The following is an 18787-nucleotide window of genomic DNA, read 5'->3' on the forward strand; positions in this document are numbered from 1 at the left end:
ACTCAAAGAAATTTAGCAGGCGAGAACAAGTCGGAAATTTTGAATGTGATGCTTTCAGATCAAAATTTTCATAAAAAGAGAAATCATTTCATTTAACCAAACAACAATTGTGTTGCAGACCATTCTAGTCCAGAAGACGTAGATTTACCCTTATTGTCGATAACAGTTCCCCACCACTTTCCACTCGTCCAGATCTCGTCCAGTATTGTTGGAACTGAATTAAACATGCTATATCGACTCTTTTGTGTCCAATAGGCACAATACTCCCTTGTAAAGCTGCGCATACCTTCATCTGAAGTTTCACTTCCGGCCAAGAAAATAGGAAGCAGAAGTTGCTTTTGTATTTGTGATGTTCGCCGGCAGCATCGGATATGGTCTAGCGTTCTGCGGACGAGCCAGTTCAGTGTAAATGAGCGTTTCTCCATGTCGCGCTTGAAAACAGACTCAATATAGAGAAGTAAAGCACATCTCCATGCCTCAGCACAGTGAAATCGATCCTGTTGGTCATGGAGCTGCCTGGCCGCGTCATTCTCGGAAAGCCCGGGGCTCTGCTCCTGTTGCGCAGGATCTAGTTCATTTTTCCAATGATTCAAGCCCTTTTCAGCTTCGATAATGGGAGCCAAGTTGAAGGTCAGCCACTTCATTGATGAAGCAATCTCACTTTGGCGAGCCAGTTCAGCCAGATTATAGAGATAGGCAATCAAGTCCCGTGGGCAGCCAGTCAGGTCAAAAAAAGACCACTTATCATGCTTCTCCCATCGTATCAGGTAATCTAGATATGATCGGTCCATGACAGGACATCGTCGAGAGATCAAGGCAATAGTTGCATCCCACCTAGAACACATGTATCAGAGATGACTTCCGTGACGGGCGAAGAAATAACTTACCACACTAACATCCCAACTTGCGATCGTTGCCGAGGTGCACTCAGAGAGCTAGGGCCTCCACAAAGCTGAAGCATGGTATGCGCACGCTCTAAGTGACTGGTCCAATGTCCTGTAGCAGAAAGAGTACACTGGAAAGTTTAGTAACGCGGGAGACACAGAATTTGAGAATGACCGAAAGCTCCATTGACACTTACATCCAAAGTAAACAAAATCAATATTGGCTCCAGCAATTGTAAGCAATCCCGTGATTTTATATTTGCCAATGCAGTCTCTAACAGTTGAGCAGCCTTGCCACGATGCTTGGTCATCTCTTCGGACCAATTCGAGGTCATGCTATTCAAGTGCCGATAACACAGTGCCAGAACTGCATGGAAAAGAAGGCGTGATCCATGCAATGTCTGGGGCTTGCAACGGAAAGGATTTATCGCAGTGTCCGACGTCAGTGGCAGGACACAGAACTCAGAATCATCTGAGTGTCTATTAGCTTGAAGTGTTATGGTAATAGAATTGAGATTGCGAAAATACTTACACATCTCAAAAAGCCAATCATGATCTTTCGAAGATACATCGCGAATTGCCGTGGTGGTGAGGAAAGCCGGGCTCGGTACTGTGTTCACAGTGCTGGACATGATGTCACTTTGCGAAACGCCGGAGAAGATAGGATCAAATCCATTCATCGGTGGGTCTTCTTGCAAATCTTCAGCAATTGTGAACTCAGTTGCTCTCTCTAGTGCCGATGGCGTTGATCTTAGCAATGGGATCAAGCCTGGAGGGTCTAAGAGAGGGGGCTCGGGGACCCCAAAATCAAGCCAGGAAACAGAGCCGAATATGGATGGTATAGTGGAATATAGGTCAAAGTCATTTGGGATGAGCAAGTCACCAGCCCCTAGGATGTCAATTGTTAATGGCTCATTGTCCTATCTTAGAAAAAGATCACGGGCCAGTAATGAGCGCAAAAAGAACATACCTATGTCGTCCTCTTCATGTCCTGCCTGCGTCCCGACATTCTCACCTTCCGTAATAGGCACTAGCCTGTCTGTACAATCGACACTACTCTCTTGTACTTCTGACCCGTACTGTGCCGTCTCATCATCCTCACAGGTATGTGTAGTGCGACGCTTCTTTGATCTGGAACGATCGCCGGCGAATCGAAAGCGAAGTGGTGGGCCTGGTCTATCAGAGGCCATGGTAGCAACTGGTCTGGTAGGAGAATGCGATACAACATCTGCAACAGTAGATGGCTCTTCAGCCACTTGATTATTCTTCGAAGATGAGTTGGTAGACAACATGCGTTTCGGATCCCAAGAGAGTGATGTTGCAAAGCCTCCACACTTGCGACCTTGATCAAGACATGTTGTGCATTGTGGCCGGCGGCGGTCGCACTGATCACCCACGAGTGCACAAGTATGGCAGTCAGTCTGAGCAAACGCAAGAGAGTTTGTTCTTTTTCCTTTGAAGGCAGGTGCTTTGGACGTCTCCATTGCCGGAATAGAGGTGGCTGAGTGCGTTGACATCTCTCGAGTTACCACTAGGGGGAAAAAAGCGGATGATGCTCTCTTGCTCAATTAGGTCTTATATAAAAAGTGGTGTGCCTGATTGGAACTCGCCATTGATAAGCAATATTAATTACTTGGAGCTGAGCAAAGGCCCCGCCATATCTCTAGTGATCCCTGCCAGGCTAGCGCCACCTTGCCTCCAGAAACTCTATGGGTCTGTAGATGGATAGTGGGGCAAGACTGCGGAGGCTCTTCCCGGGTGCATCGGTGCATTTACGACCCGAAATCTCTTTTCAGTAATAAGTTTGCCAGTCTATGTATCCGAAGTACCATACTCGTGATATTTGATCTAGTGCTCGCGCGATAGGTCCCGGTAGGGATTCTCAGGGTCTCGCTCCTCCTCCTCTGCTGATTGAATAGTCTTCCTCACACGACAGGGAGTGCCAATTGCAACCGAGAATGGAGGAATGTCTTTAGTGACAACCGATCCGGCTCCAATTGTGCTGCCTTTTCCAATTCGAACACCGGGTAAGATAACCACATTGGCGCCAATCCAGCAGTCGTCTTCAATGAAGATTGGGTGACCGAACTCAACGAACTTCTGACGCGAAAGTATACTTGTATCGTGCCCCGCAGTCAAAAGGCTCACGCCGGTGCCAATTTGAACCCTGTCACCAATAACCACAAGACTTGTGTCCAAAACAGTCAAGCTAGTATTGAAATTAGTATGGGAGTTTTTGCGTCCGCGAAGTGGGGCACCCACTTCCAGTTAATGAAGCAATTGCTTCCGATAATCATATTGCAGCCATAGTCTGGCCTAAATGGCGGTTCCACGAAGGTACCATCTCCGACTTTACCGCAGAGATTACGCAGTAACTCGAGTCGTTTTTCAAAAACTTGGTCGTATGGAATGGTCTTCGTATCTAGGTCGTTGTAGTCCCTAGTCAAGCCGCGGCAGTGGTGCCGCGCCTCGAGCAACATCGGCGTGTTGGGATTATACCTTTATTCCATCAGCATTGATTTTCGTCTAAATTTTGGCATTTGGTGGGGATTATACGTACATCATTCCTGAAATCATACGTTCGTAGTCCCCGCATTGCGGGATACCACGGAGATCGCGGGAAAGCTCAATGATCTCGGGACGCTTCCCGGTTGCAGCCATTGTGGTTAAGGATGCTAATGCTTTCAAATTGTCGTTGACCCAGTATTGGCGAGCAATTGAAGAATAAATAGAGTACAGAGGTACTCCAGTTATTCCAGACAGTTCCACCTTTGCCATAGTTATAGCGATAATTTGCCGAACACTCTAGCGCCAGCCGTGCTGGCAGTGAAATCAACTTCCGAATCAAGTAGCATTGCCAGCCCCGAGGTTTCTCCGTATCTTTGCTCTGAGGAGTGACCCACCCTGCGGCCTCGCCTTCTTATTCAAGGATACAAGTGGGGCCTTCTTAGTTACCAAAAGTGGTAGTTACAGCAGCAGAACGGAGAACTTCCCCGTAGCGTCCGATTTACTTTCCTATTCAACTATGAAATATATTGTTTTCGACTTCTGATGGGCCGCCTCAGCTAGTCATGTGCAGCTCTACGGCTATATTTGTGTAGCGCCGCGGGCCGGAATCTACCTCTAAAGCTCCGAGCAGGTAGGGTGTGCGCTAGTTATCTAGGAATAAGTACAGTGGTACGAATATGAAGGCATGAAAGAACCAAACTTACCGGATCCATGTAAAGAATCGAGTCAGTAGTACCAACGTATTGAGAATAGTCTCGTTTAAGAGGGCCCGGAGTCCAGTTTGGTAATTTCTCAGACCCCATCTGGAGAGGCCATCGAAGGCGAGATTCGTTTTAATGGCCCTCTGCACGAAAGAGGAAGTGCAAGGCTTGGAGACTAATGATTTAGGAGAATGGATCTGAAGATGAATGACTCGCTATATCTTACGCCAGTCAATTGAAGGACGGACATAATTTTCTCCGAATTAATAGGTAGCAGAGCTTTCATGATAGATACATGAACCCTGAAATACTACGATCGTCTTTTCGAACTAGATCTTGGCAGTGAAGCTTGGTTGGGCGGTCTGTCTGATATCCTTGGTAATGTTCCGGGATGTAAGAAAGCCTTGTTCCAATGCACCATCGATCGCAGCTCGCCAGCCATTAGCCCAATCTGCAGAAGCAAAATGAACATTACCATGCGGGCTTTGCAGTTCATCCTGATATTTTGTCATATACTCTGGCATCCACCAGGCTGGACCACCTTGGGACCAAGGGTCTGTAACCCAGTTATGAAATACCTAGCCACAGTTAGCTAGTTTTATCTCGAAAGTGGACAGGTGAAATACCATTTTCTTGACTTTCATCGGATGCAACTTCTCAAACGCATCAATTGTTTGTTCTGGATGGCGCTCAGGCACGTAGGTACCTCTCTCATCTTTTCCGAAGCCAACGATATGAGCATTGCCATTCTCCGTGAGCCCATCTCCATAGCCGAACATAAGGAGATTAGGATACTTGACTCCATTCCACGAAGCCAGTCCTGATCCCTCTACTTCTGCGTGAACCTTGGTCATGAAATTAACATGGCCAATCTCAATTGCTTCTTGACGTCGGGAAGAAAGAGGGGGCTGGAACTGAATGGTGTGCAAAACATTGAGAGGAACTGTGCTCACAACGTGGCGTGCCCTATAAACTGCCTCGGAACTTGTTTTGACCTCAACCAACTGGACTTTTCCATTGGAGCGGTCATTGATACTTTTGATCGGGGTCTTAAAAGCATAATGCAGACCGCGATCTGCTGCATCTTGGAACATCCGACTCGCAAGCTCGGACTGCCCTTCTCGGAGTTTGAAAGTAGTCCAGATAGGGCCGAAATTGTCCGAGCTATACGACATAAGGGCATGGGAGCGGATCATGTCCCATAGACTGGAATTCTCCAAGGTTCCGCCTGAGATGTGAAGCAGTAAAGCAACAAGCACACCAGCCTCTTCAACTGTAAGCAAGTTCTTGATAGCTTCAAATCGTTCCAGACATGAGATCTTGTCGTATCTCTCCACTTCGTTTCTGTCAGTGAGAATGTTTTCGAGCTGTGCATGTGGAAGTGGACAGATTCTTCGACAGCTCTCTCCGTCAACATTGACAAAGATGTCCCAGCCCCTTGCCGCGATTTTTCCAGCTTCTTCATGGGACAATTTTCTCGGAGTTGCACCTAGGATCTTATTGTGAGTAGTCGCGCAAGTCGAAATCCAATGACGTGTACTATACCCAGAATATTCAGTGTGTAATAGTCGTTCTCATATCCACTATGATGCGTAGTTATGAGGTCACGATCCATACCATAACGGATCATTTCTTTGAACAGGAAGGCCATGTGATGAGTAACCCAAGTCCCTCCCATCTCATAGAGAATGCCTTCGTTGAGTGAGTTATGTATTGATAAACTAGAAAGGGAGAAACTTACCATCAGCTTCGACGGTGTAAGTTCGGCCGCCCACCCGATCGCGAGCCTCAAGTAAGAGAACCGAGAGCCCTAGACATAACCAAGTAAGCAGAAGCTACCGCTTGCCCTTCTTTCCATGAGATCACCTACCCTGATCTGTCATTTCACGAGCGGCCATTAAACCGGCATAGCCTGCCCCAATGACAATTGCATCGTAGTTGTGTCCCATCGGCACTGTGATCTTTTGGCTCGGTTCAATAACACCTCTGCAACGCAGCCCGCCCCTGCGCACTCCGGTAGCGCCCGTCCAAGAGTAGCCGTCTTGTGTTTTCTTGGACATAGGAACCATTTTTGGATAGCAAGTTGAGTTATCGGAGTTGTTAATGAGATCAGGAAAGCTCAATTCTATGGAATTGCAAATAGCACCAACTCGCTGACCTAGATTTATACTTGAATGTCATTGCGTGGGGAGTTTCCGCCAGTGTAAATTTGCCCCAAACGGCAGGTGAGTTTGACTGCCGCGCTTGTATTGCATGAAACTCAGCCTTAAGTTCCTGAACTGAACCAGATAAAGAGATGCCTCCTTGTCTAATCAGATTGTAATCGAATTGTCCAACATTCCATTAATCACAAGAAAATACCAAATTCTATTAAACCCCAAAACTGTTTACCTCAGCTGTTAGTATTTCGCATTCCTCGGACCCCAGTATCAATTTCAGAGCTCTAACTAAGACCAGAAAATGCCATCGATCACCTACAAAAACCTTCCTGGGCCAGTGGGAGATTGCCTCAAACCGGCCTCTCTTGCGACCACTGCTACAGTCCCAATTTCTCCCACAGTCTCACTCATCTTCACCACCGGTCATATTGGCCTCAACTTGACAACAGGAGATCTAGTCAACCACTCCGCTGAGGCCGAATTCGAAGCTGTCTTTGACTGCCTTGATGCGGCGTTGAAGGACGCCGGAGTTTCGAATGGCTTAAGACAGGCGTACAAGCTTGTGGCATACTTGGTTGACTCTGGGGATGAAGCAATTATGATGCAAGTTTTTCAAAGGAAGTTCCCTGGCCACACGCCTACTTGGACGAGCGTGGTGGTTAAGGAAATAGTAGCGCCAAAAATGCGAGCCGAAGTAGCCGCAGAGGGTGTGATATTCCATAGTTAAATTGTCTATATTCTCCTGACATCAAGAATCTTAATGCGATGCTATCTTGGTCTGTATCCCTCCAAATCAAACTAGGTGTTAGTTCTAAATTCCGGTTTTGATATCACTGAACATTTCCAACTCTCAGCTTATAGATTTCTATATCACTAGCAGAGGGTCGATTGAAATTTCCTTTCGTTACTTTGGATCATTGAACGTTTTCAACGAATATATTAATTGGATTCTGAATTTCTTCACTTGATATATCCAAGACCGAGTCGACCATCTGCAGATTACATTCTATAACTGCTTGCGAGCTAGACACATGAGATGACCTTCAGGATTTCACCCAAGACACTAGGGTCGGCTAGCTATTTTCATGTCAGCAAGTTCTCAATACAAAGCGCCAGGGGCATGACTTGCCGTAGAAGTATCACCGAATTCAGTTTCACCAGTCAGCATTTTCCTTAAGATACGCCGGACAATCTTCCCACTTCTGGTTTTGGGAAGATCCTGGACGACCAAGACCTTCTTTGGGGCAGCGAATGGCCCAATTGTCGTGCGTATCTGAACAACCAAATCCCTTTCAATTGTCTCGGTCATGTGATTATTCTTCAGAGAAACAATTGCATTAATCGCTTGACCAGTCAGTTCATCTGGCACACCAATAACCGCGGCTTCGGCAACACTCGCTTCGTGGCTGTCAGTATGCAGTCATAGTACAGCCGCAATCTATCCCATAGAGAAGGGCTCACCGTGCTCAATAAGGGCACTTTCGATCTCTGAAGTCGAGAGCCGGTGACCAGAAACATTTATCACGTCATCCACTCTCCCTCGAATCCAATAGTACCCGTCTTGATCGCGGAAGGCCCCGTCGCCAGTGAACTAAATATGACTTGTCAGCCAGGAATATCCATCACATCCATTTTGAAGCCTATCATACGTAGTAGCCTTTGTAGACATTGAAATAACTGTCCATGTAACGATCGTGATTTCCACGTATGGTACGTGCCATCGAAGGCCATGGCTGTTTGATAGCCAGCACGCCCTCGACCAAATTGCCTTTTAACTCTTCGTCACTCACTGGGTCAATGATGGCAAGATCAATACCGAGGCATGGCAGAGTTGCACTTCCCGGTTTCATTGGCGTAACCCCTGCATAGGCAGCAATGATGTGTGAGCCAGTCTCTGTCTGCCAATAGGTCTGCGAAGGAAGCGAGTCAGCGTATGGAACATCCCAAAATTTGCACCAGTGCCGTCAAAACTCAACCGTACGTCGGTTACCGCTGCATTCTCATTTCCCATGAATTCATAGTACCACTTCCAAATCTCGGGGGCAATGGGCTCCCCTACCGAGCCAAGTACACGTAATTGGCTGTTATCAATGTTCTGGAGGTCTTTCTTTTCAATGGACCTTTTCAATAGTCGGAAGGCAGTTGGAGCGCCGTAAAAGTGTGTACAGGCATGTCTCTGAATGATCTCCCAAAATCGAGTGTGACTGGGATAGGTTGGTGTTCCTTCAAAGATTACAGTCGTGCAACCTAGTGCAAGTGGAGCGTAAACCACGTAGGTGTGTCCAGTGATCCAGCCAATATCACCGCTGCAGAAAAAGCGATCTTCTGGGTGGATATCAAAAACGTACTTGCCTGTAACTGCTGCGCCTAGAAGATATCCGGCTGTGCTATGAAACACTCCTTTCGGCTTTCCAGTCGATCCGGATGTGTAAAGTAAGAACAGGTAGTCCTCTGAATCCATGACTTCCGGGGGGTGTACGCGGGATAACGCTTCAACTCCTCATCCCACCAGACGTCTCTTCCCGCCATCCAGGGAATGTCGGCCCCTGTTCGCTTATAGACTAACAATGTTGTGATCTCAGGACATTCCCGAGCTGCTTCATCCACAACACGCTTCGTCGAGATGGTCTTTCCACCCCGACGGCCCTCATCAGTAGTAATCACGACAGTGGACTTTGCATCCTGGATGCGATCACGAAGAGCCTCGGCTGAGAAGCCGGCGAAAACAACAGAATGAATTGCCCCAATTCTGGCACACGCAAGAACTGCAACGACTGCCTCTGGAATCATCGGCATGTAAATGGTAACGATGTTTCCCTTTCTTACTCCTCGTTCACGAAGGAATCCCACTAGCTGCGAGACATGTCGAAGCAGTTCACTGTATGTAATGACTCGGCTTTCATCGGCGGGATTGTCGGGCTCGTATATGATGGCAGCACGGTGCGGATCTTGGATTGCGTGTCGGTCCACACAGTTAAAGCACGCGTTCAGCCCTCCCCCCACGAACCACGCGTTGTCTCCATTCTCCAGGGAGCCCGTATTGGTGGTATGAAAGTCCCGCGTAAAAGAAAGTAATTCCTTGGCCTGTTTTGACCAGAAGGCGGAGGGGTTTTGAATTGATTCGTTGTAAAGTGCATGGTAATCGAGCAAGCTCACGATGTGCGGCGTTGTAGGGTGCTGCGCTCGCCACTGGGCCGGGACAGAAATAGTATCCTCGCTCATATCGATCGGTGTTGGTTCTGTATACCCTTAGCTAAAGAGTCCAATCATAATTGTAACACGATCTCAGAGAAACATACATATCCGTGCGGTGAAATCTGCAACTATCGAACAGTTGTCGCGTAGGTATCGCGATGGTGAAGAGTCAGACTGGGCAATTTGACGAGCAGGAAATTTTAAGTGAAAAAAAGTTCAGATATCCCAAAGCCAAGTATAGTAAATATACTGGCGAATGGTGATCTTTTGTGCCCAGCCTCGCCTCCCGTCTCGCGTGGAGCAGAAACCCCCTATGCGGCGCTTCCCTTTCTAGATGGATAGATCGTTGCTCTCGAGTCTCCACCAGATTCTGTCTCCCAATGGCACATCTTGGCTTCTTTCCATATTCGCTATACAACTTTCGAGACCAATCGCTCATGCCTGATATTTCACCTTCCTAATCGGGAAGGTTAGGTCATTTTGTTCCGATGAGGGCCAAGCTCCACATGGTCAGGCTTAACGAAATATATACATAACCTAGATGGGATTATTCGCAGACCATAGTCATCCTGCTTTCTCCATTACATCTCGCTGGAAATCAATTACCCTCACAATGGCCCTGCGGCTGTCGGTCACTGCGGATGCTGCAGCGCGCCTGGCGATTGACAGGCGCACCAGCGGGTCATCGCCTCAAATCCCAGGCATTGTTTACTGCGCAGTCGATAAAACTGGCAACATCGTTTTTCAACATGCCTCGGGCCAGACAGGCCTAAATCAGAAGCCGCCCATGACCATGGACACGACTTTCTGGCTAGCCTCTTGCACGAAGCTGATCACGAGCATTGCGTGCATGCAACTTGTTGAGCAAGGAAAGCTTGCTCTAGATGATAGCGTGCAATTAGAATTACTTGCACCGGAGCTGAAACGGGTCAGAGTCCTTGAACGCGATGAGAATAACGGGTTTCGTTTGAATCGGAAGGAGAGAAGCATCACCCTCCGAATGCTGTTGAATCACACTTGTAAGAAAACTCCCAATCCCTCGTGTCACTTTACCTTGACACTAAAATTCCACGTTCGACCAATTATAGCTGGGTTTGGCTACGCGTTTGAGGATATAAAATTACGAGATTGGTCACGGCCCGTTGGCATTGACGACTTCTCTGGGAACCCGAATGATGTCTTACACGGACCTTTGGTCAGCCAGCCAGGAACAAAGTTTCAATATGGAGTAGGTCTGGACTGGGTTGGAACACTAGTCGAACGTGTCACTGGCCTTAGCCTGGAAGAGTATTTCCAAACTTTCATCCTGCGACCGCTGGATATCAAAAGCATTACTTTCTTTCCTTGCAAGGAATCAAAGGCGACGGTGGCCTACATGCACTCTCGTACAGCCGATGGAACGTTAAGCATTCGAGATCACCTTTATAGATATCCGTTGCTACCATATAATCCCCAAGAGTACCATTTTTGTATGGGCGGAGCTGGCTGTTTTGGGAAGCCAGTCGAATATTGCCGTGCGTCGATGCTGCACGCTCTACGCGTCGGTTTGATATGCTAACAAGAATTAAAGGGATCATCGCAACTATATTGAACGGCGGGCTCAGCCCAAATACAGGCGTCAGAATTCTAAAACCTGAGACTGTGAAAGGTATGTGGTTTGCAATCTTAGTCAACGTCCTCTATCACTCATTTTATATTTAGAGATGTTCACGGACCAAATTCCAACCTTCCCTCGATATTGCAACGTGAGTACACCATCGGGTAAACCTGAACTTGCCAACCCTTGTCCCTTGATACCATGTGCGGACGATCTCACCGAAGGGTGGGGTCTGTCTTTCTCCCTGAGTCATACCAAGAGCGCGACTGGGAGAGCAGCGGGCTCGGGCTCGTGGGAAGGACTCGCCAATCTTTTTTGGTTTGCAGACCGTGAAAATGGAATTGGCGGAATCATCGCCTCTCAAATATTACCATACGGTGGTATGTGCATTTAATCCCCTGTCAGAGATTCAACGTGCTAAATTCCCATGCGTGCAGATCTTGAAGTGCTGGGATGTTCTGAGTGTGTGGAGAAAATAATATACGACGACGTTATTCAATCTGTAGTTTTGTGATAGTACTTCTACCTTCTTGAGCGGTGTATCAAGAATTTGAATTGTGTTCGTTATCACTCCAAAAACCTAGGTGAAAGTACAACAAACCCTCGATGCAGTGTTGGTAGCAGGGCGGCTAAACTTCCTTATTAAAACTTCAAGTCTATTTCATTTGGCATGCATGGCAGGCTCCCACTATGTCAACCTTCCTTCTCCGAGTAGAATCTTGTACATGGCGTCCATCGCTCGTCTGTTGCTGCATTGGCAATGAATCTATCATGTACGTACATCTTAGACTATGTCACTGCCTCTTAGAAAGTGGGAACTGCTTGATCGATATTCCAACGTCTAGAACCTTTCAGACATCTCTTCGAACATAATAATAAGGAGCATATAGCCAAAGAGTGTTTCCGAGCTCTGGAAAGGCCAAATAGTTCATATGAAACCGTCGGGGTTATTCCGGGGAATTTCATTTACCCAAGGTTTAGCCTCGCAAGCGATTGATTTGGCAACATTGTAATGTGGTAAGTGTGATCGTTTTCTACGACAACGGACCTGTCCTCTTTTACCTGATCTGGAAGGTGGGACTGCGGCGGACGAAGTGGGACTACAGCGGCCTATGACAATCTTCGAAGCAACAGCCTCGGTAAGCTAGCCGCTAGGGCTACCTACAGAAAGTGCCTGCCCCGATACACCAATATCGGTAATCGCCTGCCTTGTTCAGTAGGAAGCCCCGCAAATGTAGAGCTACATCTACCCATTGAGGAGGGGGGTTATTCAGAAGATAGCCACTTTGATCTCTATATATAGGCGGTATGCGTAGGCATATTTTGTAGAGTTTAACAACTATTATTCTAATTCCCCCTCCTCCAACTCCATCATCACGAGCCTCATCCACAAGTATAGACAATGTCCGACTTCACTGGTGTTTCACTCAAGGGCAAGACGGCCATCGTCACAGGATCCTCTCGGTAACATGATGTCTTCCATTCCGTCAGACCAATCAGCTGATAGCATATCAGGGGCATCGGTGCAGGCATTGCCCTTCAGCTTGCTAAGAGAGGTGCAAATGTCGTAGTGAACTATGTCTCCGAGGGAAGCAAAGATAGGGCCCAAGAAGTTGTTAATCAAATTACCAAAATTGGAACCAAAGCTATACTCTGCCAAGCCAGCGTCATGAAGCTTGATGAGATTCCAAGATTGATTGAAGCTGCTTTGAAGATTAGCGAGACTGGAAAGATTGAGATCCTGATTCATAAGTATGTTTCGCTCAAATCTAGCCGTCGATCATGCTGACATGGGTCTACATTAGCGCCGCTCTTGGTTTAGAGGCGAATTTGGTTGATACGTCGCTCGAATTGTATACAACCCATTTTGACTGCAATGTTCGCGGCCCAATTTTCCTGACAAAGGAAGCCCTTCCTCACCTGCCTCGTGGAGGACGCATCGTCTTCATTTCTTCCGCTGCCGCCCGTCTTGGTGTCGCGGGACACACTGTGTATGGGCCAACCAAGGCAGCAAACGAGGCCTTGGTCCGTGTGTGGGCAAAAGAACTAGGTCATTCTCACGGTATTACTGTTAACTGTGTTAATCCTGGGCCTGTTGCAACAGGTAAGACATTTGTCCCCATTGACAAAATGAATATTCTCGCTCATTCGATTCTCATTCAGATCAATGGTTCCAAAGTGACCCCCAGTTTATCAAGGATATGGAGGCCATGATCAATGAAACGCCCGCTGCCCCTCGAGTTGGTGAAGTTGATGACATTGCGCCGCTGGTTGCATTCCTTTGCAGTGATGATGCCAGATGGACCGCTGGCTCTTGCTTGTCTGCTAACGGCGGTCTTTATAATTAATTGATATACAAAGAAATACACTCTGCTTTCAGTTCTTTACATTAGCTTGATAAGCCTTTATTTGATTTGATAGCTTATCTAACAGCTTGCTTATTGGAGTTGGTGATGGGTAGAGGCCTATATAATCCTACATGATCCTACAGATATCCTAGCTAAACCGACCCGATCATATATAATTACTCCTAAAACTTACTACGTCACCACAGGTAACGCGGTACAGCGGCTTCTCGGTGATTTCAGCCACACCCTCAGCAGTGAGGGTCTTGCCGGTTTTGCCAGAAATCAGATCAGTCGCTTTCTCAGCCTCGAGTTGACTAGTAACTAAAGCTTGAATCAAGTCTTTTGATTTTCGTTCAATGACAAGGCTTTGAAACGCTTCTCGGTTCCATTTAACATCCGATGTACCATCGGCTGAAATCTTATACCACTTCTTGTGTCTCATATTAAACCCTTTGATACAAGGTGGTAGCAGAAACTGAGATATGCCGTCCTGATCGTTGATATTCTTTGCACTTATGCGTTGCTGCATCTTTTTGTGTCGGTTCCTATCAGGAAGGAAGGCGTTGGGATGAAGCCTATGACATCCTGGAGGAAATTTCTCGCATCACGAGTAATATCATGGCCGAGGCAACGGCTGGCAACCAAGCCGAGCAGCGCGATATGCACACCGAAATCACTGCAATCCGGAATACTGTCGAAGTAGCCAGCAGTACGAATCTACCTGAGCACAAAGACCAGCGAAAGATGTTGCAGGATCTTCTAGATCTGGTCCGGGGATTAAAGATCGACGTCCATTCTGGACAAATTGTGGCCCAGACTGAGCGAGCACAGATCTACCGATCTATTTGTGACGTGAAGTCAACTCAAATTCTTCATGTCCTGGCTTCTCAGTGCCTCATTGACTATGAAGCAAGCTTACAGACATCAAAAACTCACCGCGATCGACGGAGATCTCTCAAATCAACGCCGTTCTGGAAGTCTCGTGATCTCCAAGCCTGGAACAAGTCTCCAATTTCTTCCTTATTCCTGCTTAAGGTCCGTATCGCCGATAGACAGTCTGCTCAGGATTTCTGCACCAATGCCATTCAACAACTTCTGCAAGCTGGAATTACCAGTCTCTGGATTTTGAGACCCCGATAAGAAACCCATTCTTTTATAGATGCTTTGAAAAGTCTCATTCAGCAAGCTACGATCTCTGTCAATTGCCTCAAGGGTGACAATAGCCCTGATCTGGATATCAATCGCTTCCTTCACGCCCATTCTGAGGAACACTACTGCGGAATACTTGCCGAGATTCTCTGCTCACTCAGGGTTATATATTTTATTATACAACTGAGCGCTATAGAAAAGGACGACGTGCCCCAATTCTTGTCTTGCCTCCGAACGGTGATTCAGCGAGTCTCTGACCGTTGCGCACGAACGGTAGTGAGAATCCTGGAGATCAATTGGACCCCTGGATGCAATCAGGGTGAAACTGGGTCAACTAATGAGCGTCGTTCTCGATCTCAGGTACTGAGAGTTCCCAAACGCAAGAAGATTCGGCCCCCCAATCGGCCACTTTTGACTAGTGAAAGGGGTTGAACTATTTGGAGACTGCATCAACATACCACCGTGGTCTGCTGCTCTTGCGAACTACGGTTGAGTTCTACCTCCAAACTTGCGGGGGAGGCGGACATCCCCAGACCTGACTACATGGGTGGGGTGGGTATGCCAAACTCGGCAGCGGCTTTCGAATTGCCGAGTATACGTTACGTGGCGGCAGGATTCGTGATGTTCAATTAAGGTATAGGGTTACATCGAAAGAAGCAAAAAACTCATTGAGAGTGGATACCTCTAGAAACATCAAAGGACGATGTCTTTGACAGCCACAGTGGAGACCAGGAAATAAGAATGTGATGCTCAAACGATGGGTTGATTTTCCATCCATGTAATGATTCTATGCTATTGTACGTCACACATAACCCACTTTAGTGGGGGGTTTCCAGAAAGAAACAAAACAAGAGATCTCGGCAAGTGCAACTGAGGGAGGGCAAAAGAACGCAAGAGGCGGCGGACCCTGGGCGCCGAGAGACAGGAAGGATAGATAGGGTGCATCAACTATATTAGACGCGACGGTAGAGAGAAGGTAGAGGGGAAGAAAGTAGAAAGACAACAACACGGGCAGGAGGTCAAAAAAGGATTCTATGGACGGAAGGGCTCCCTCACGCAGTCAGGCCGCTCTCATGGTCCGAACTCCCAGTTGATGCCGGAGGGTATCGGAGCGCTAAGATCAAATATTCCAATTAGAGACCACCGCACATGGTCTCAACGATAATACCAGTGATCTGGTAAGGATCGGCGTTGGAGGCAGGGCGGCGATCCTCGAAGTAACCCTTGCCGTCCTTGGCGACCTGGCGGGGGATACGGATGGAGCCACCACGGTCAGCGACACCGTAGGAGAACTTGTCGATGTTGCCAGTCTCGTGGCGACCGGTCAGACGCTTGTCGTTGCCCTCGCCGTAGACGGCAATGTGCTCCTGGTGGCGGGCCTCGAACTTCTTCATGGCGGCCTCGATGGCCTTCATACCACCCTCAGCACGGGTAGCGAGAGTGGAGACGTTGGAGTGCAGACCGGCACCGTTCCAGTCACCCTCGATGGGCTTGGGCTCGAAGGAGATGCGGACACCGAACTCCTCAGCGACACGGTGGAGGATGAAGCGGGACATCCAGAGGTGGTCACCCACTGTAAGAGGATGTTAGAATGCTGAATTTCCGCGGCAGGGGATATAACTTCATCGGGTTGAGAAGGGAGAAACTTACTGTCAATGCCGGGGCAGGGGCCAACCTGGTACTCCCATTGGGAGGGCATGACCTCAGCGTTGATACCGGAGATGTTGATACCGGCGTACAGGCAGGCACGGTAGTGGGCCTCGACGATGTCACGGCAGTAGACCCGGCCGGTACCAACACCACAGTAGTAAGGACCCTGGGCACCGGGGAAACCACCACGGGGCCAGCCGTAGGGCCAGCCATCGGTACCGAGGAGAGTGTACTCCTGCTCGAGACCGAACCAGAACTCCTCCTTGGCGTGGGTCTCCATCAGGCGGGCGGCATCGTGGCGGTAGTTGAACTTGTTGGGGCTGCCATCAGCATCCCAGGTCTCGCAGAGAACGAGGATGTTGTCACCCTGGCGGAAGGGATCGGGGAAGATAGCGACGGGGCGCAGGTAGACGTCGGAGTTGTCACCGGGGGCCTGGCCGGTAGAGGAACCGTCGAAGTTCCATTCGGGGAGCTCCTCAACAGACTTGCAGGGCTTGGAGAGGGTCTAGAGTGGGGAAGACACACGGTCATGTTAGCAACGGTCTCTCCAGATCAAGTAGTCCATCTCCCCATGGTCAAGAATGCCCTCCTCTCTCTCTCACGTGATGTGCGGATGGTTGCAGGCCCGTCGCGTGCGGCGAGAAAGAGACAAACCCCGTGCGCAGGGCTTATCGCGATGGCTTATCGCGATGGCTGATACGCACGGGGCAACCACATCCCACATCACAGAGAAAACAGGCAAAAGCAAGAGACAGGGCATTCCCGGGAAAGAGCAAGAGAAAAAGCAAACAAGATGATGCAGGCATACCTTGGTCTTGGAGCGAGTGCCACCGCAGGCATCAATCCATACGTACTCAGCCTGGACGCGACCGCGCTGGTCGAGGGACATGTACTTCAGGAGCTGTTCGACCCCATGGCAAGTCAGTATATGTATTTCCTCTCTGGCTCAACGGCCATTGTGGAAATCCAATGCATCGAGAATCAAACGCACATTCTCCGTGTTGGAGACGACAGTTGAATCGGCAGCCTGTAAAGAAGAAACAGAACAGTTAGCAATTCTGTATGATCTCTTGCCAAGTCTGGCGTTGAGTCCAGCGGCGAAAAATGAGTCACCCGGCAATCAGCCCGGCAACGAGGATCATGAGAAACGTACCATAATGAATGATTATGGGGTATGTGTGAGGTTGAAAACCAGGTGAGGCTTGCAAGCAAGCAAAACTTCTCAAAGGATGAAAAGGACGAGGTGATTCCCGAAGGAAGAGAGTGGAAGAAGTACGGTTCGATGGATGGGAAATCCCAAGGGAGGGGAAGAGGGTGAGTTTTTAGATGGTGGGGGGAGGAGGAAGGGGGTAGATAAAGATTTAAATTTAGTCACGTCCGCCAGTGAGTCTTTTTTGGATTTTTGGATTTTTGGGGGTGGGCAATGGCGAAAAGAGGGAACCCGAAGTGGAGTTGGGAACGAGTAACTGCTTGGGAACTGGAAAAAAAGGAAAAAAAAAAAAAAAAAAAAAGAAGGAAGCCACGGATCAGTCACGCCCGTTCGGGTTTAGCGGTATGGTTATTACACAGAATTACAGCAAATAACACCAGATTACGCTGACAACGTACCCTCCATCCCAGTCAGACGGTTTTCGTGTATTCGTGTACACATCCGAAAAAGTGCCTCATAGAGTTCTTTTCTGATTCACTTACATTCTCATGCCCGACACCGGGGTCGTTGAGGAAACACTTCTGTCCAAGAAAATCACGCAAACATTCCTTTTTTCCCTTGTCCTCGTGAAATAGATTGCTTTTCCTATATACTTACTCCCTGACTCTCCCTGTCAATCCTGTCAATCCTGCCAATTCCCTTTCCAAACCGATCCACCCGAGCCAAGCGCTGGTCCGGAAAAACTAAACCCTCGATCTACCGTTGTCCCTGTCCAATGTCCAATGTCAAACGCCACCCTCGTCTGCTCCGTGTCATCATCGCCGCATCATACAAGCACTGCGAAACCGGTCGTCGGCGAGACTTTCGACGACTCCGTCACCGATCTCCCCCTTCCACTATACTGTAGTAAACTATAGTCCTAATAGGGTCTGCACATGCAAGGTTCATTCTATTATTCATACCCGCGCTGGGTATTAGGTAGTGATGCTTCATCGACGGTCGCCCGTCACATTCTAAACCTGGTCGCCCGATCGACCCTCCGCATTCTTCCATACTCGGACTCAACCACGTATAGAGTTACGCAGTACGCAACCACGGAGAGAAAATAAGTCGTAATATCAATACGCATAGATCGTCCACCCGAAACTCACCACCACCACCACACACCACAATTCTGTTTAGCCGTCCGTCTTCTTTTCTTCTTGTCTGTCGTGATAACCGCCCTCATTCTCCGCGGCCCAATCAGCTATCAGGTCCTTGTAATAAGGCCCAGTAATATGATCAATCGCTCTGCTCCCGTTGGACCGATAAGCTGAGAACGCCTCTTGCCTGCACTCCTAAATCATCAACCCATATCAATTGGATACACATCTACTGTACCTAACCTACTCCGTCCGCTTCTACCTCCTAGATCTAGTTGGATCTGGTTCCTCGTCTTATTCCTCG

The 18787-nt window shown here is 48.3% G+C and overlaps 10 protein-coding genes across 10 annotated transcripts; 4 read left to right on the forward strand and 6 right to left on the reverse strand.

Moving 5' to 3' along the window:
• Positions 1–92: 92 nt before the first annotated feature.
• N7458_005448 (uncharacterized protein) lies at positions 93–2074 on the reverse strand (the record flags this gene model as incomplete). The annotated part of the gene is made up of 5 exons (XM_056908830.1): positions 93–834; positions 888–1015; positions 1082–1356; positions 1417–1773; positions 1855–2074. The coding sequence occupies 5 exons, from the start codon at positions 2072–2074 to the stop codon at positions 93–95; spliced, it is 1722 nt and encodes a 573-aa protein (XP_056767448.1).
• Positions 2075–2732: 658 nt separating this feature from the next.
• N7458_005449 (sugar O-acetyltransferase) lies at positions 2733–3545 on the reverse strand (the record flags this gene model as incomplete). Its single annotated transcript, XM_056908831.1, has 3 exons — positions 2733–3093; positions 3147–3383; positions 3445–3545. The coding sequence occupies 3 exons, from the start codon at positions 3543–3545 to the stop codon at positions 2733–2735; spliced, it is 699 nt and encodes a 232-aa protein (XP_056767449.1).
• An 877-nt stretch (positions 3546–4422) lies between these two features.
• Positions 4423–6162, reverse strand: N7458_005450 (flavin monoamine oxidase family protein; the record flags this gene model as incomplete). The annotated part of the gene is made up of 5 exons (XM_056908832.1): positions 4423–4671; positions 4720–5582; positions 5639–5785; positions 5835–5903; positions 5964–6162. 5 exons carry the CDS (start codon positions 6160–6162, stop codon positions 4423–4425), a joined length of 1527 nt encoding a protein of 508 aa, XP_056767450.1.
• Positions 6163–6553: 391 nt separating this feature from the next.
• On the forward strand, positions 6554–6979 carry N7458_005451 (uncharacterized protein; the record flags this gene model as incomplete). The annotated part of the gene is made up of 1 exon (XM_056908833.1): positions 6554–6979. The coding sequence occupies one exon, from the start codon at positions 6554–6556 to the stop codon at positions 6977–6979; it is 426 nt and encodes a 141-aa protein (XP_056767451.1).
• A 296-nt stretch (positions 6980–7275) lies between these two features.
• On the reverse strand, positions 7276–9474 carry N7458_005452 (acetyl-coenzyme A synthetase; the record flags this gene model as incomplete). The annotated part of the gene is given in 6 exon segments (XM_056908834.1): positions 7276–7325; positions 7378–7650; positions 7714–7843; positions 7902–8162; positions 8234–8639; positions 8651–9474. 6 exon segments carry the CDS (start codon positions 9472–9474, stop codon positions 7276–7278), a joined length of 1944 nt encoding a protein of 647 aa, XP_056767452.1.
• A 586-nt stretch (positions 9475–10060) lies between these two features.
• Positions 10061–11558, forward strand: N7458_005453 (serine hydrolase domain-containing protein; the record flags this gene model as incomplete). The annotated part of the gene is made up of 5 exons (XM_056908835.1): positions 10061–10466; positions 10536–10961; positions 11018–11095; positions 11149–11424; positions 11482–11558. The coding sequence occupies 5 exons, from the start codon at positions 10061–10063 to the stop codon at positions 11556–11558; spliced, it is 1263 nt and encodes a 420-aa protein (XP_056767453.1).
• Positions 11559–12446: 888 nt separating this feature from the next.
• On the forward strand, positions 12447–13392 carry N7458_005454 (SDR family NAD(P)-dependent oxidoreductase; the record flags this gene model as incomplete). The annotated part of the gene is made up of 4 exons (XM_056908836.1): positions 12447–12508; positions 12560–12796; positions 12850–13148; positions 13208–13392. The coding sequence occupies 4 exons, from the start codon at positions 12447–12449 to the stop codon at positions 13390–13392; spliced, it is 783 nt and encodes a 260-aa protein (XP_056767454.1).
• Positions 13393–13568: 176 nt separating this feature from the next.
• Positions 13569–13921, reverse strand: N7458_005455 (uncharacterized protein; the record flags this gene model as incomplete). The annotated part of the gene is given in 2 exon segments (XM_056908837.1): positions 13569–13574; positions 13586–13921. 2 exon segments carry the CDS (start codon positions 13919–13921, stop codon positions 13569–13571), a joined length of 342 nt encoding a protein of 113 aa, XP_056767455.1.
• An 89-nt stretch (positions 13922–14010) lies between these two features.
• Positions 14011–14532, forward strand: N7458_005456 (uncharacterized protein; the record flags this gene model as incomplete). The annotated part of the gene is made up of 1 exon (XM_056908838.1): positions 14011–14532. The coding sequence occupies one exon, from the start codon at positions 14011–14013 to the stop codon at positions 14530–14532; it is 522 nt and encodes a 173-aa protein (XP_056767456.1).
• A 1142-nt stretch (positions 14533–15674) lies between these two features.
• Positions 15675–17347, reverse strand: glnA (glutamate--ammonia ligase; the record flags this gene model as incomplete). Its single annotated transcript, XM_056908839.1, has 5 exons — positions 15675–16114; positions 16192–16696; positions 17000–17092; positions 17183–17218; positions 17345–17347. 5 exons carry the CDS (start codon positions 17345–17347, stop codon positions 15675–15677), a joined length of 1077 nt encoding a protein of 358 aa, XP_056767457.1.
• Between the last annotated feature and the right edge of the window lie 1440 nt (positions 17348–18787).

Source organism: Penicillium daleae, assembly GCF_028827525.1.
Source record: "Penicillium daleae strain IBT 16125 chromosome Unknown utg000005l_segment0_segment0, whole genome shotgun sequence".
NCBI lineage: Eukaryota > Fungi > Ascomycota > Eurotiomycetes > Eurotiales > Aspergillaceae > Penicillium > Penicillium daleae.